General features: G+C 46.3%; 1 protein-coding gene across 1 annotated transcript in view; it reads left to right on the forward strand.

Moving 5' to 3' along the window:
- The first annotated feature begins 194 nt into the window (after window positions 1-194).
- STOM (stomatin) overlaps window positions 195-17848 on the forward strand; it is a 36623-nt gene continuing 18969 nt past the window's right edge. The window contains exon 1 of the mRNA XM_056138672.1: window positions 195-308. Coding sequence (XP_055994647.1) covers window positions 248-308 — 61 coding nt within the window. The 5' untranslated portion in view covers window positions 195-247. The remainder of the gene's footprint in view (window positions 309-17848) is intronic.

A 17848-nucleotide genomic window follows, 5' to 3' on the forward strand; every position in this document is an offset into this window, starting at 1 on the left:
CCAGCCGCAGCCGGAAAGGCGGCACCCACCTAAGCCGGGGTTCGGGACTAGGGCGCGACTGCCGGGGGCGGGGCGGGGCGAAGTGGGGGCGTGTCCTCCTGAATCTCGGGCGCCGATTGGCCAGGAGTAGGGAGGAGGCGGGGCTGCAACCTGTGTCTCGGGCCCCGGGCGACGGCGGCTCATTTCTCCCGGCTGCTGCAGGTCCCCGCGGTCTCCACGCGCGAGCGGCCCCTTGGACGCGCACAGCATGTCAGAGAAGCGGCACAACACGGACGCCCAGGGCCGGCGGCTGCCCGACTCCTTCAAAGGTGAGCCCCCGCGCAGAGTCCCGCCGGCACCGCCTGCCTGCGCCCCGGGGGCGCGGGCAGTAAAGGGCGCTGGCAGGTGCGCAGACGTTGGGTCGGGGGCCGGGAGCCCCGGGGGCGCGCCACGCGGCGGGCCACGGTGCCCAGAGTCCGGGCAGCGCCGGCCGCTACCAGGCGGCTGCAGGGAGTCGGGGACCGCCCCGGGCCAGCTCTTCCCGCTCGCTCTCTCGCGTCCGGTGCACCAGGGGCTGGCGGCCGGCGCGTGGCCGGCCCCGGCTCCTGCCTGCACACCCACTTTCCGCACCCCGGGGATTCTTTCCACTCGCCTTTCCTTTCCCGACCCGGCCCATCCGGAATACCTTCTCGGGGTGGCCTTGGCCCACCCCCCTCTTGCTCCCTTTCCCCTACGTCTGCGAAGACGGCCTTGGGCGTTTTGTGCCAGCCCCTTGCACGCAGCTGGCCGCACTTGGGGAAGGAAAAGGGGTCTCTGGGCAGCGTCTCCCCCCTGACCTCTCTCCAAGGATGCCTTCTGCCCTCTCTCTGCCCTCGCTTTTACCCTTTTGATCTTAGGCACCCGGGGTGTGTGTGACTTTATTTTTTATTTTTTAATTTTTTTAGCGGGATCTCCTTTCACCCGCCCTGCCAGACTTTGCTAGTAGAGACTGAGGGGCTCACCTGTGAAAGACCTAGAACCTTCATTGGCTAACTCCTTAGGGGGACGCTGGGAGCCCCCCGCCCCCATAAAGAGAGGCCAACAATACACAGCTTAGTGATTCAATCTTTTTTTTAAAGAAGGAATACACTGGAAGGATTGAGGAAATTAGAATCATCACTCATTCCCACAAGCATTTATTAAGAATCGTAGGTGATTTTTATTATTCTTAGGAATATGATTCCTAAACTCTGAAGACTCATAGTCCAGGCACAAATCCAGAAGTGACACATTTATCCATTGCACACTTAAGATTTATGTTCATTGAATTTAAAAAAATTATAGAATTTTCATAGAGAATGACTAGTGCTACAAGTAACAATAAAAATTATGCTTTTAAAAAATTATTATTTTAAGAGAGGCCAATGGACTCTTACAAGAGCTGGTTCCCTCCCAGGATATCTTGGGAATCTAAGGAATTATTTCTAAGGATGGCGTTTTAGGCAGGATGCAATGGTGAAATTTTAGTGGCTGTGAGCTTGCTTTTCTGCCACCTCTAAAGGAACAGTACTACTGAAGTCATCTGTGGTGATTATTTGTAAGGTCATCTAAAGTCAGGTCCATTTCCCACTGATTCTTTAGAAAAAAAAATTTGGGTGGGGGGACACACTCGGCAGTGCTCAGGGCTTAGTACTGGCTCTGGATCCAGGATCACTCCTGGCGGGCCCCAGGGACCATATGGGATGCTGGGGATTGAACCCGGGTCGGCCGCGTGCAAGGCAAGTGCCCAGGCAAGGCTAGTGCCCACCCGGCTCTCCAGCCTCTCTGCTGATTCTTGTCTTTAGTTCCTTCCTGGCAGCATCAAAAAGAGTTTCCTAAATCTCCAGCCTTCCCTTTTGTCTGCTAAGCATCTTGAGGTATTAATCTCCCAAATCAGGAGTGTTGCAGGGAGGAGCTGATGAGAATAGTGCCCAAAATTGAGCACCTCTCTCAGCGATATAGTTTACACACATCATTCTGTCTATGTGTTGTTCTTTCTTATTGACGTGGGTGCCATACCTTAGGGGTGCTTTGGGAATGGAGCCTGGGCTTCCAGCACACCAGTTCTGCCTTCCAGCCCCTGAGCAACCACCCTGCCCTGTTTGCTTCATAGTTGTTGTTGATACTGGGGTTTGAACTCAGGACTCAAGCATACAGCTGAGCCATTCCCCTGAAAATTATAATAAAATACTATAATAAATAACCCGTTATTTGGCTGAATCTCCATAACGAATGTTCTTTCCCACTTTGCTCTTGAAAAACTCATACTTAAAAAAGAAAGTCAAATGACTGAAGTGATGCCATATAAATACGTTCTACTAAAGTGATAGCACAGTGGCAAAGCGCTTGCCTTGTATGCAGCCGACACGGGCCGACCCCGGTTCGACTCCTCCACCCCTCTGGGAGAGCCAGGCAAGCTACTGAGAGAGAGTATCGCGCCCGCACGGCAAAGCCTGGCAAGCTAATCGTGACGTATTCGATATGCCAAAAACAGTAACAAGTCTCAAAATGGAGATGTTACTTGTGCCCGCTCGAGCAAATTAATGAACAACGGGAGGATAGTGCTATACTAAAGTGACAGCAGGATCCAGGCAGTGGTTGAATACTTGGAGACCCATGCCTAATACTCGAGCCTCTGAAAATTGTTTCATCCACCTGGTTGATGGTTGTCTTTTCCTAGCTAGGAAGTGATCAGATCATTTCTGCTTGGCCCTGACCTGGTCATAGACTGAAGGACTTAGGACACTTATAGTTGGGTGAGACTGCCATGTGTGCAGGGCTTCTGGTAGGGGTTGACATGACCCTTCCATTCCCTACTCACTTAATTGTCTGTGATGGTTACAGGCACATTTTCACTTCTGCTCTGCTGTTTCTGATCTCGTGTTTATGACTTTGTTTTTCCCACACCCAGCAGAGCTTGGGGGTTACTCCTGGCTCTGCACTCAAGAATTACTCCTCATGGTGCTCGGGAGACCATGTGGAATGTTGGGGATCAAACTCTGGTCTGTTGTGTGCAAGGCAAATGCCCTACCTGCTGCATTACCACTCTGGCTCCCTTTTTTTTTTTTTTTAACTTTTTTTAAAGACACAATTCTTGTAAGAATCTAATGTGGTCTGGGGTGATGGCCCAATTGGCTGGAGCACCTGTTTTACATGCAGCAGCCCTGGGTTTTCTCTCTCTCCTCTTCCCCACCAAAATACACGGTCCCCCAAGTTACTGCTAGGAGTAGCCCCAATTCCACCAGGTGTGGTCCCCCACGAAAAAGAAAAGAAAAATATGTATCCACTCCCGTACAACTTCGGCACACAAACAGTCTTGCTTGGTGTATATCTTTTCCCCAATGCAAAGCTCAGATGAGTCACAAAGTAGAAAAGCAATGACTAGAATTCACGGAATGGAATTTAAGTTTTGGCCTGTGCCCATCTATGTGTGTTTCAGCATTTCTGCTTACAGCTCTACCAGGAAAGTGCCACCCAACAGTTTGCAGGTGGGGGGGGGGGAGGGGGGAAATTGAGGCTGAGGATGGGAAGGGAAGAAAAATCTTACCCAACTGTGTGTCCTTCTTCAGGGCTTGGTTTTTTTGAACCCATTTATCTGCTGACATGCTACGTGAGTAGTCCTGTTCTAAAGCTTCCTCCGGAATGGGGGATCTTGTCAAACACTGACTGTTCACCCAAGATGAGAGAAAATAAACAAAGAAATCCCAGAGGAACCTCACTTGGGTCAGGATCACCTGGATTAGAGAGTTTCAGAGGGAAGCAGGGGGTTGGGGGGGGCAGTGTGGCTGCAGGAGTCCAAGTTCAGCCCCTTTCTATTTTGCTGCAAGTTCATCTTTACGGAAATAAGAGCAAACCTAGGGCAAGGCTGGTTTGCCCATGCATTGACTTTGTAATGAAATAATAGGAATGGATTACAAAGAGATGTATTATTCTAATATAGAGTCGAAAGAGTCATGTCAACAGAATAAATCCCTCTGGGCCTGCTGCTGCAAACAAGCAGAAACCAGGGCCTGAGACATGTTGATTTCAGTTACTGCCTGTCAGACTGGCAAGGTGAAGGCTGGGTCGCTTCTTTAATAATTTGTCTGAGTTAAAGCTGCCCCTGGCCATTAGGTAATTCAATACCACCAAACTGTCCAAATTAGGTAATCCAATACCACCAAATTGTCCATTAGGTAATTCAATACCACCAAATTGTCCAAAACTGCCATTTTGTGTGTGGGTTTTGTTTTTATTTATTTTTTTTTCATGATTAAAGAGCTTCTTTGGACCAGCTGATAGTATACACAGGAAAAGACAGTCACTGAGTACCTAGTCAGCGGTAAAGGGGGAAAAATATTTCATGTTGATAAAGTGATAGAATTGGATTTTTATTCTATTTGGGAGTGGGGGGTGTGTGTTGGACGACAGCAGTCAGTGCTCAGGAGCTGTTCCTGAAGTGTTTTTTTTTTCCTGAAAACAATTTGAACACATCTCTTCTGTTCGGCCTGGTGAATGTCTGTAACCGTGTTCATTAAACAAGTTATAAATTTCGTTGCGCTCCTTTATATCCTTGGACCCACCTTTTTTTGAAAGTAGAGATTGAGTGGCTGGAGCGATAACACAGCGGGTAGGGGGTTTGCCTTGCATGTGGCCAACTCAGGTTCAATTTCCAGCATCCCATATGGTCCCCTGAGCACCAGCAGGAGTAATTCCTGAGTGCAGAGTCAGCAGAAACCCCTGTGCATCGCTGGATGTGACCCGAAAAGTAAAAAAAAAAAAAAAGTAGAAATTAAACCCTTTTTCACTATATTCATCTCAGCAGCTTATTTATGTCAGTTTGCAAACCGTTTGTCTTTTGGTTCCTTTTTGTTTGTATGTGTGCTTTTGGACCACAGCCTACAGTGTTCTGGGGTTACTCCTAGCTCTGTGCTCAAGGATGCCTCCTAGTGGTGCTCAGGGACCATACAGTGCTCGGGATCAAACCTGGGACCTTGTGCTCAGTCTGTTGAAGTAGTCTGTTATTTTTCTGGCTCACAGTTTGTTTTTTATTTTATTTAGGTTTAGGGATTACACCTAGTGGTGTTCAGGGTTTACCCCGGCTCTGTGTTTAGGGATCACTCCTGGTGGGCTCAAGAGACCATATGCAGTTCCAGGGATCAAACTTGGGTCAGCCATGTGAAAGGCAAGCTCCCTACGAGCTGTACTATTGCTCTGGCCCACAGTTTGTATTTTTAAATAAAATAAAGGTGTGTGTGTGTGTGTGTGTGTGTGTGTGTGTGTGTGTGTGTGTGTGTGTGCTGGAGCGATAGAATAACCGGTAGGGCATTTGCCTTTTACAAGGCGACCTGGGTTCAATCCCCAGCACCCCATATGATCCCTTGAGCTCACCAGGAATAATTTTTGAGCACAGAGCTAGGAATCCCTGAGCAACTCTGGGTGTGATACAGAGAGAGAGAGAGTGAGAGCGAGAGAGAGAGAGAGAGAGAGAGAGAGAGAGAGAGAGAGAGAAGAAAGGGAAGGAAGGAAAGAAGGAAGGGAGGGAAGGAGGGTGGAAAGAAGGAAAGAAAGGAAAGAAGGAAAAGAAGGAAGGAAGATGAAAGGAAGCTGAGAAGGGAGATAAAGAAACCCTTTTCCCTCATAGTATAAGTCACATTGTTACTGGTTTGGTTTATACTGATGAAGAAATTTTTCTGCCTACAGTTTATTAAGGCAGGATCACATAGTAAACGGAGGTATTGATTTTAGGGTTAGAAGTTTTGTGATCTTTATTACACATTCTTAGTACAGAGAGTCTTCAGATTAATAAGGAAGGGAACATCATTGTCAGGAAAGCGTACCATACTGAAGAAATCTCTACCATCATGTGGAAAGAGAAAGGCCTCAGTCAGTAGAAAGAAGGAAGTGTGTGTCAGTTCTCTGATCCCTTGTGGAGAGTTAGCACACACTTGTTCCTCATTTTTAATCTTTGTACTTTGGGTCCAATAAGGAAACTTGAGCCCAAGTATTTGGCCTGAACTTTCAGTGGATTAACCATGACACTACAATCGATAAAGTGTGTGTCCTGGGGGACCCGTGAACATAATGCCCACCTTGCTCTCTAGTTGGTCACATTGACTGCAGGGGGTAGTGAAATGAGGGTGGAATTTGGAATTCAGAGATCTGCACTGAGCTCCCGCCATCAGTTATTTCCTGGGTCACTTGGGCAAGCCTTCTGCCCCCCAGGGGCTGCTCCTCAGCTGTTTGTTGCAATCTTACTGTGCTGGGTGTCCCCCAAGATTTTGAATATCAAGGGAGAGAGTGTATGTGAAGACTTTTGAAAATGTAAAATGAAATTTTTGATGCTATGAAATGGGAAAGAATTTTTATTTAAAGGTTAGTGTGATTGTTGATCTATCCGGACATCAATGTGTAGGAAAGATGGCCCAGGAGCATTTAGGGTTCTGCCTCACCTTCCCAAATGCGGTCTGTTTCTCCTCCGGAGAGAGAGTCCCCAAGCAGATTATTATGTCTTGGCATTTATTTTCTCTGTAGCGTGTCAGTCCCAGAAGGCTATTCACTTAAGAGAAACTTTGTTCCTATAAACTTTATCAATAATGGCCTATGAGTTGCAGCAATCATGACGGCTGTAATTGAGTATTTCTGGTGTCAGGAGCTTAGCATATTTTCTTGGTGAATCTACTTAATCTTTGTAATAACTTTATGAATGTTGTTATTCTCCCTCACTTTACTAACAAGAGATTTCACCAACTTTGTCCTATACTAAGTTCCTTCCTGGCTTGAGAGTTTCTTTTCTTTTCCTTTCTACTTTCCAATAAACTTTTCTCTAACATCCTTCCATCCCACCCCTCACCCCCCACAAAAAAAGAAAATTCACTGGTAAAAGTGGATTTAACACACTATAACCCTAAGCTTTTAGCCACTGCTTAGTTATTTTGGCCACTAAATAATTCCTAATTGAAGAATTAGGGACTTACGATCTACTTATGATCTCGCATTCTTTTGACGTCCAATCTACTTTTCTTATACTTTTTTACTATGCTTGTTTTTTTTTTTAAATTTGTTTGTTTGTTTTTGGACCACACCCAGTGATGCTCAGCATCTACTCCTGGTTCTGTACGTAGGAATTACTCCTTGTAATTGTAATTACTCCTTGTAACTCAGGCGACCATATTGGATGCTGGGGATCGAACCCAGGTTGAAACCAGATGAGTTGCATGCAAGGCAAGCTCTCTACTCCCATGCACTATGTCTCTGGCCTCCTGTTTTTTATTTTAAAATTTATATGATATAATCCTTTAAAGACCTTTAACATAAAATCTTACTTGCAGTGTTTATTTATCTGGTGGGGACACACGCAGCTCAGGGGTTGCCCCTGCACTCAGGTATTACTCCTGGCTGTGCTTCAGAGACCTTAGGGATGACGGGGATCAAACCCAGTCTTGTGCCACTCACTGTGCCATCTCTCCAGCCCTACTTCTTTGTTTTTAAGATACCCAAATAAAAGAGCCAGAGGTAAGAGGAGTGGTGGGGGAGAAACTAGAAAGGTTTTTTTTTTTTCTGTTTTAATGTAATTCAGAGCTTTAGCTATACTTGATTGGTTTAATTGGTTAAAAAAAAAAAGCCCAAACACTGTAAAATCTTTCACACCCCCCCCATTTTTCTGATCATAATTGTAATCTTCCCAGATGTAGACTATGTTCAGCTTATTCTTCTCCCTTCCTGAATTCTCTCACCTCCTGGGTGGGAAAGGGTCTGATTTTAAAGAGAGGAAAGGAGAGAACGCGTTGGAGTGATAATGAGTGCTTCTTCACTGGAATCTTGGTCCTTGTCTACTGACACACAGTTTCTGTTTGCTTGTGTAATAGGCAGCCCTCCCTGCCCCCCACCCCCACCCCGGCCCCAAGAAACTGGCAGGGTCACTGAACTCATTCTGTAGCTATCTATTTAACAAAAGTCTGCTAAGTGTTGATATGCACTCATCTTTCATATCAGCACCTTTGGTCTTCACACACCCCGTGAAGATTCTTCTATAAGAAAGCCCTCTTGATCCTCCCAGGAGGGGAGATGCATGTCGAAGGTAGACTATGGACTGAACATGTTTGCCACTCAATGCCTCTTTTGCAGACCACAACACCCAAAAGGAGAGAGAGAACACAGGGGATTGCCCTGCCACAGAGACAGGGGGGATGGGGGGATGGGGGTGGGAGGGATATTATCCATGGTGGTGGAAAATGGGCACTGGTGGAGGGATGGGTATCTGATCATTGTATAATTGAAACCAAAGCACAAAAAATTGTAAATTTACAACTGTAAAAAAAAAATAAAATAAAGGGGAAAAAAAAGAAAGCCCTCTTTTCTGAAGAGTAAACGTAAAGAGAGTTAAGACACTTTCCCAAGAGCAGAGCAGACAGCTAACAAATGAAAAGCCCAGCCTGCTCTGGAACCATGATGCTGTACTGCTTGAGCAAAATCAAATCTCAGGAGGAAGGCAGCATTGAATATAACAATGACAAGTGTGAAAAGTGTTGTATTTATATTTAAAATGATTGATGGAACTTTTTTGGGTGGATGGAGGGTGGAGGATGGTTTTGGGGACCACATCCAGCTGCAATCCTGAGGTGCTTAGGGGCCATATGCGGGGTTGGGGATCAAACCAGGGTTGGCTATGTGCAAGGCAAATGCCTTAACCTTTGCATGCAAGGCAGAGTCCTAACCACTGTACTGTCTATCCAGTCCCAGTTAGAGTTGTTATGATCTACGATTTTAAGCTATCAATCGTTTCTAATAGGGAGGAGAAGTTAGAATCTGTTAACTTGATATCATCAGGCCTGTATCCACTCTAGTCCGAAGAATAATTTCTTCCCTAGAGGTTTAAGAATGAGGGCATTCCAAAAGGAGAGAGAGAACAAAAGGGAATGCCCTGCCACAGAGGTGGGCTGGGGGGGCGGGAAGGGATACTGGGGTCATTGGTGATGGAGAATGGGTACTGGTTGAAAGATGGGTACTCAATCTTGTATAACTGAAACCCAAGCACAAAAATTTGTAAGTCTACAACTGTACCTCATGGTGTTTCACTAACAAAAATTTTTAAAAAAGAATGAGGGCATTCAAAGAATTTAAAAACTGTGCCTAATTAAAATAGTAATTTGATTGATGGATAATAGTATATGCTTGTTTGCTTTGAAAGCCTCTGTTCAGATGAACAGTGAGCGTAATTCAGGTTAATGCCAACATTTTCAGTATATGTATAGATTATTGGGGCTGGAGCAATAGCACAGAGGTAGGGCATTTGCCTTACAAGCGGCCAACATGGCCGACCTGAGTTCGATTCCTCCGCCCCTCTCAGAGAGCCTGGCAAGCTACCGAGAGTATCTCGCCAGCACAGCAGAGCCTGGCAAGCTCCCCGTGACGTATTCGATATGCCAAACACAGTAACAACAAGTCTCATGATGGAGACGTTACTGGGCCCGCTCGAGCAAATCGATGAACAACGGGAGTTCCTCTGGGCTGAACTGTGCCTTTCTCTCTTGCATGTTTAATTTTTTTTTCCTCTGTGGGTCACTGCCTTCATTTTTGCTGTCTCTTTCTCGTTCCTACTCCATTTCTTCTATTTTCCTTCTCTTTTCATTCCTTTCCTTCTCTGTCTCTTTCTCCAGAACTTCTATTTGAGAGACTCAGAGATAGTAAATTTAGGGTAATTGAAGATGTATCGATCTTCATCTTGTTCTATGTGCCCACGTGCCTCTTTTAACCTTGAACTTTTATTTGCCAGGCCTTATAAAGACTTTGTTTGAAAACAAGCGAAGGAAAGTGAAACTGGAAACTGGAGAGGGTACCCTGATTTGAAAAGCAGAGAGAAGGACTATATTCTTTAGTTTAGACAAATTCTGCCTTTAAACAGCCTGATGGCACAGGATAAGTCACCTGGCCCTGAGACCAAATCTGACCAGCTCTTTGCTGGAATCACAAGCCAAGAGTCACTTACACTTATACTTACACGTTCACAAATGGTTTTATAAAATATTTCATTGCTCCCTTAGATGACATTACATTTAGATTTTAGAGCCTGTAGGTTACCTAGTCTCTCTGGATCATGTATGATCTATATAAGCCACTTTGATGGCTTTCGCATTCTAACAGAGCAGCATTTATAGTTGAAATAGACTTCTGGGAGGAAGAAACCCAAGATGTGTCTTCTCTGGCTCTTCACAAGAACTTTTCCAGATCCTGATGTCCTAAAAAGGACACTTATGGAGCCAGAGACATAGTATAGTAGCTACAGTGACTTGGATTCAGTCCCCAGCATCACATATGGTCTGCAAAGCCCGCCAGGAGATCCCTGAGCACAGAGAAAGGAGTCATCCCTGAGCACTCCCAGCTGTGGCCTTCAAAACAACAAATAAAATAAAACAGAAAGGACTTTTTTATCCAGACTACCTAAAACTTTTTTGGAGGGGGAGGTTATGGGATTTGGGCCACACCAGTCAGTGCTCAAGGGAACCACACGTGGTGCCTGAGATTTGAACCGGGTCAGCTGCATGCAGGGCAGTGCCTAACCCCTGACTACCTAATACTTTTAAGAGCAATTAAAAATTCCGAGGACCTTTCATTTTGATACCTGCTGTTACCCCTTCAAAAGTGCTGTGAGAGCCCGATAATATGCACTTTCAAGATTAGCCTCCCGGCCCTCATATCCTTCCCCGCCCAAACCACTCTCTTCAGGACAGTTTACGACACAGGGCTTCGGACTGCAGTGTGAAAAATGGGAAGGAAAAGATGTTTCTTTTTTACTAGTTAGATATTTCAGAAATTGCTGGCCTCATGCTTATTGTGTATGTTCTTGCACAGAACTCAGTCAAGTGTTCAGAGGTTGTATAAGAGGCATTTCTAGTCTTCCTCTTCAGAGGAAATACAGTAACTTTTGAACCTTAGGATGAAGTCTCAATGGTAAATGGCATTTATTAGTCCACATGATTTCCAATAGTGCCAAGTTCAATAAACCATAAAATAATCAGTTGATATGAGATTATTAATAATATGCAGAGTTTAGAAATTATGCCTGTGTTCTTTTTAGGGAAGGGAGTTGGGACCATACCTAGAAGTACTCAGGGCTTACAACTTAAAAAAAAATTTGTTTGTTTTTGGACCACATCTGGCAGTGCTCAGGGCTTCTTCCTGGCTCTGTGCTCAGGGATCACACCTGGCAGGGCTTAGGGGACCATCTGTGGAACTGGGGATTGAACTCAGGTAATTCTCATGCAAGCCAAGTGCCTTCTCTGCTGAACTATTTTCCCTTGGGCTAACAACTTTTTATTTCCTTTGTTTCATGACTTGATTTGGTTTGGTTTTTCTTGGAGTCTTCCCAAAATGTCATTTGTTACTATTGTGAGTGCTGGGGATTCAACCCATGTCTCATGCATGCCAGAGAATCTTTTTTTTTTTTTGCTTTTGCTTTTTGGGCCACACCCGGTGATGCTCAGGGGTGACTCTTGGCTCTCCACTCAGGAATCACTCCTGGCGGTGCACAAGGGACCAGAAGGGGTGCGGGGGTCTCGAACCCAAGTCAGCCTTGTGCAAGGAAAGCACGCTACATGACTCCAGCCCACCACAGAGTCTTTTGTTTCATAACTTTAGGACTCCAGGAGGAACTTTCGCACTAACTTACACATTTTTGTAAACATGAGGAACACTGTGACTAAGGAGTCAGCTGTGTCTGACATGTGATGGATTTGCAACATATGGTTATTATGAGCAGCAATGTGCCCTCGGGATGAGTAAAATATAAGAATTGTGTCATTTCATTTTCTTCATACTCTCATTTCTACATAAAAGGAGATGTACGGAATCTGTTGGAAGGCTGTCCCATACAACAGTTTGACTCTGTTTTTTAAGGGATAGATAATAGTAGAGCAGGTAGGGCGTTTGCCTTGCACCCCCAGATGATTCCCTGAGCCCGCCAGGAGTGAGCTCTGAGCTCAGAGCCAGGCGTATGCCCTGAGCACTGCTGGATGTGGCCACCTCCCCCCTCCAAAACATACAAACAAACGAAAGGATAAAAAGATTTAAGGCAGAAAATAATCACCATTCAGAGATGCCGGAGGTAGAATTTTTCTTACTTGTTACGCAATAATTTAGAGAGTGATAATATTTTGCTTTTGAAATTCAAAAAAGCCACATTGAAAAATCGCTAGTTTCCTGTGGTAGACCCAAGCTGAATGACCGTGTGTGGATTTGAAGCAATTTCTCTAACCTTACTCTGGTTGACTAAACAACTTGTTCTACTGCAATTTTCACATGAGAGTTTGGTTGCAAAATAAAAATATGCTCTTCAGATAGAGTGTTAACTAGAATTCATCTGCCCCACAGGGACTGGGAGGGGTGGGGGGTGGGGTTTCATTGGGGTTCTTCATGGTAAAAAATAAGTTTTGGTAAAGGGAAATGTGCTTGATATTTGCATGACTGAGACCTAAACCTGAAAGCTTTGTAACCTTTCCCATGGTGATTCAATAAATAAATAAATAAATAAACTTAAAAAAAAAAATGCTCTAAATCCAGGGCCACGTGGTATTTCTAGCCAAGTGTCAAGAGAACCCTACTCCTTCAGACTGTTCCCACTCAGCCAAAGATCAGCAATTCTACAACACTTTTTTCATTTGTTTCAACTTTTGGAATACCAGTTGTTCATTATTGTCTTTTGTGTCATAAGGTTTTTATTGGGGAGGAGTTAGCGCTACAGGTAAAATATGGGGAAATGAAAGGAAATGAATTTCATGAAATTAGTAGCATAAAGCAGAATGTCCCCCAGGTGACTGTAATTGGTAGGTGGTGATGAAGTCAAACCTCTCGGAGGAATGTGAATTATGGACTTGGAGCAGGGGCTAGAGGGAGAGTCTGGGGCTTAAGGCACTTGCCTTGCTTGTGCCAACCCTGTCTGGTCCCTGGCACCACATATGGCTCTGAGCACCACCAGACGTGCTCCCTGAGCACTTCCGGGTGTGGCCCAAGTCCCCCTTGGCTCCCGCCCTCAAATGACAACAACAAGGACTATGCACTTTGAGTAATAACCAGTGGGAAAGAGTTTTTGGGATTAGGAATGGAATTGTTTGAAATGATGCCATTTCCCCACTATTTATACCCTCAATGTTTGAAATGTGAAAGATGGAGCAAATGTTTTGAAATCGTCACATAATTTCTTGTTTCGTTTTATTTGAAAACCCATATACTTATACAGGGTTTTCAAAAGCAATGTGACAATAGAGGTCAGCCACTAATAAATACTGGGCTGGGCTTTCTGGCTTGTCCACCTGTTAATAATTAGATAACGGAATCATTCAGTTCATAAGTGAGCTTCCTAACGTCTTTGCCAGCCCATGCCTGGCCTGACAAAAGAAAGATAGGAGAGAGAAAATTTTAGTAGTTTAAGGAATTTTTTTTAACATCAAGTGTAAATGCTAACTATTTTTCCATTTTCCATAATGAATTTCCAGTACTTGGGTAAAATATTATTATAACAAAGCATTGCCCTTTAGAACAAACTGTTGCTTTAGAACAAACTCAGTCCTGTATGTCAAACCTCTCTATACGTAAGATAAAAGCATCACAGAAACAGGAAGTGACACATTTATTTATTTATTTATTTTGCTTTTTTGGGGGTCACACCTGGCGACTAGCTGCTCTTAGGAAAGTATCTGTGGCCAGTCTCGTCCTTATCTGCACTCAGGAATTACCTCTGGCACTGCTCAGGGGATCATATGGGATGCTGAGAATTGAACCCCGTTGGCCGCGTGCAAGGCAAACGCCCTACCTGCTGTGCTATCGCTCCAGCCCCAGGAAGCGACATATTTAAAATGGAGGCTTGGGCCCTTCCATGGCCCAGGAAATCTCAGTATAATAAGCAACATAAATGCACAAGGAATCGAGGCCAGAGGGTTAGACACTTGCCTTCCATGCAGCAGACCTGGGTTCAATCCCTGGCACCCCAACGATCCCCTGAGCCCACCAGGTATCATCCCTGAGTGTAGACCCAAAAATAAGTCCTAAGTACAGACACTGTTTCCCCAAAAGCCTAGAAACCAAACCAAACCAAAAGACATAAGGGATCAAAGTATTAAGCTAAATGTAAGTCTGTGTGGAAGTGGGAGGGAGAAATGGAGAGAGAGAGAGAGAGAGAGAGAAAGAGAGAGAGAGAGAGAGAGAGAGAGATTGTGTACTCTCTTCATTTCTCTGTCTCTCTATCTCTGTCTGTCTCTGTCTCCGTCTCTGTCTCTCTCTGTCTCAACACAGAGAGATCAAGGCAAGGGCTGAGCGCCCCAGCTGGGTACATGTACAGTGTTCATGATGGTACTTCTGAGACTTTGCCCTGGACAGAGTCACCCCCCCACCACCCCCCAGCTGAGGTTTTCGGTTTTCACAGGGGCTTCAGCCCTGCCGAGCAGTGTGACTTGCCAGGACACAGCCTCCACAATGCCCTACATCATGGCACATTTTCTTAAGGCTGTTTCCTCAGAGTAGCCCCGGGGAACCAGGGCTGCCAAAACTCCCATCTTCCCAGGGGCAAGGCCAGAGTGGTCAAACTCAGGTCCAGAGTGCTGGGATCAAATACAGAAGGGAAGGCATCTCTATCTATGCTCCGCATCCACACAACCCAGGTTCTCTTCTCAGCCCCGCACCCCCAGGTAATCCCGGGCACTGCAGGACCTGATCAGCACCGGGTACCCGGGCCCAGACACTGAACCATGGGCCTGACTGCCTGAGAATTCCCATGGAGGCTCTGGGTCTCAGAAGCACTCCCTGGGGATGAGTCCCTTTTTCTAAAGGAAAAGAAAGTGCTGTCAGAATTTACAGGAGAGAGAAGATGCACGGAATGGTGAAGCTGAGTAGGAAATACTCTGTCTCCACCCTCTGCAGGACCCCGGCCTGGGCACTGAGTAGACACACACAGAGAGAAAATGCCTCTGCCTTTAGCATGGGGATCCGTGAACTATGCCCAACACGTGGGAGCGTGTGACAATATTTTAGAAAGCACCAACTGCTCTTAGGAAAGTATCTGTGGCCAGTCTCGGCCTTATTTGGAATCCAGTTAACTTTGGAAACCCCGAGCTTGGCAAAGAGCCGTGAGTGGATCTTTTGCTATAAATAGGTGCCATTGGAATGAAAGGGCTTCCGCTTCAAGGAATATCAGGTCTCATTCTCAGAACTCCTGCTGGGCTTTCCCCGGCTTTGCAAAGGGTCTTGAGAAAGTTCGAGAAAGTTCGAGCAGGGGGCAGGGGGTGAGGGGAACCTGGAGAGAACGGCAGGGGGCCAGGCATTTGCTTTCCCTGCAGTTGACCCCCATATCCTCCATGGCACTGCATATGGTGCCCTGAGCACCACCAGGGGTGATCCCAAAGTACAGAGCCAGGAGGAGCATTCCCAGGTGTTGCCCCCTTCCCCAACCTCCAAATTTGCAAGGCTGCACTGTTTAAAGAAAAAATGAAACCGCGCTATTTGGAGGTGTCACAACAGGGGATAAAGAGACTTATAGCCTGGGCTGCGGTGGAAGCCCAACGACCTCGGTTAGATTCCCACGTCCCCTGTTATGACAGCTTGGGAATGTTGTGTGACATTAGTGACCTTATTTGTAAAGTGGGACTAATTCAAGAGAGGCCAGGATTTAGTTCAGTGGGAGAGCACATGCCAAGCATGTGTACACCCTGGTTTAATCTCTGTACCACACACACACACACACACACACACACACACACACACCATAAAAATACATAGCAGAGGGCCTAGAGGTATTGCAAAAGACTGGAGCACATGTTTTGCATCCAGGGGCATGGGTTTGATTCCTAGCACTGCGTGCCCCCCCCCCCCCCCCAATAGCACCGGGGAAATTATCCCCAAGCACTAAGTCAGAAATAGGCCCTGAACACTACTGAGTTTGGCCATATCTCCCCTACCCTCAAAAAACTTTTACAGGATATTGTGAAGACCAAAAGAGAGATACATCTAAGTAGCATTTCTCAAGGGCCTCCCAAGATATTTTAAGGGGGTTTGAAAGTTGCACCAATGGGGGTCCATGACATGAGACTAGGGGCCAAGCAATAGGATGAGGGGTCCACAGAAAGGAAGCAAGGATGGAAGGGGAACTTGGTTGGAAAATATTGAGAAATGCTTCTCTAAAGTAATTTAACACTGGGCCCCGAGCAATAGTATAGGGGTAGGGCATTTACCTTGCATGCAGTTGACCTAGGTTCCATCGTGGCATCCCACACGGTCCCCCTCCCACCCCACCCCTCACTACCCAGCACTGCCCGGAGTGATTTCTGAGTGCAGAGACAGGAGTAACCCCTGAGCATTGCTGGGTGTGGCTCAAAAACAAACAAAAAAGTAGTTTAGTGCAGTGTCTGGCTAAACATAACAAAACATCTAAGGCCTACTTTAAACTGTGAGTTAGAACAGAGTATGGGGGTCGTGAAAAATTTGGCAATAGCAAAAGAGTGTCTGAATGTGCAAGGACCAAAAATAATTCAAAAGCAATGAAGAGGGCTATAAAGGTTGTGCTTTGCACATGGCCAACCCAGGTTTGATCCCCAGCACCATATATGGTTCCCTGAGCACTGCCAAGTGTAATCCCTAAGTTCAGAGCCAGGAGTAAGCCAGGAACAAGTCCTGATCACCACCAGCTATGACCCAAATGCCCCCCCATGCCCTCCCCCACCCCCCAAAAAAAGAAAAAGGAAAAGGAAGAAATTCTTTGGACTGGAGAGATACTACAGGGGTTAAAGAGGGGTTTAGACACTTGCCTTGTATGCATATGGTACATAGGCACATACGTTGGTATGCAAACGGCCACAGTTTGATCCCAGCATTGCATGTGGTCCTCCAAACACTGCCAGGAGTGACCTCTGAGTACAGCCCGGAGTAGGCCCTGAGCACCGCTGAATGTGGCCCAACCCCTCCTCCATCGAAAGCCCTCGAAGACACAAATCAAATGCCTAACGAATCTGAAGGGTCGCTGACAGTGCTCCTGTGTTCTACTTCTTGGACCAAACGGGGTCGTGAGGAGGAAAAGTTTAAGGGCCCTGCTGTAAGGAGGGGGGGCTGTGATTATCATGCCCAGTCATACCTGAGACAACCTCCTCCACATGCACCTCTGTGCGCTTGGCAAGTGTGTCCAGAAATCAGACACGCTTCTGGGATGAACTTGCATCACTTTACATCCTTAGGGGGACCCAGTGCTCCCTCATCCCATGCCCGTGACCCAAGAAACGATGGTTATGTTCTCTCTAACCGACAAAGTCCTATCTGCTTCTGGGTCTTTGTCCTCATTTTGAGGGGATTCTCCGCCTGGATGCCAGCTTGCCTCTCCTCCCTCCCTCTCTCCGGCCTTCCCTTGGTTCCTTCCTGGCCTCCCGTCTGTTTGGTTCTGTCTAATGCCCTCTTTGCTTGGCATCTGCTTCCACTCTTGTCCTTCTTTCTGCCACCCTCAAAACCGTTCCCGAGAAGGCCGTAGTAGGCGTCCCTGGTTCGAAGAAAAGCGATGGCATCCCCTCTGGGCTCCACAGAAAAGGAACAAACTCGAAAGGAGGAAAACCAAACAAAGGGGGAAAGTCAGAACAATGACCCCAGGAAAACAAACCAAACACGAGTACGGGAAAGGAAACCTAAATTGAACCTCCTGCAGTGCTTAGCTTAGAATCATGCTTCCATGGTCGCAATTATGCAACATTTGGAGCTGCGCTGACTAAACACAGCGATGGTACCATTAAAAGGAGGGGTCTGGGGGCCGGAGCGATAGTACAGCGGGTAGGGCATTTGCCTTGCACGGAGCCGACCCGGGTTCGGTTCCCAGCATCCCATATGGTCCCTCAAGCACTGCCAGGAG

This window comes from Sorex fumeus, unplaced genomic scaffold (genome assembly GCF_029834395.1).
Source record: "Sorex fumeus unplaced genomic scaffold, SorFum_2.1 ptg000129l, whole genome shotgun sequence".
Lineage (NCBI taxonomy): Eukaryota > Metazoa > Chordata > Mammalia > Eulipotyphla > Soricidae > Sorex > Sorex fumeus.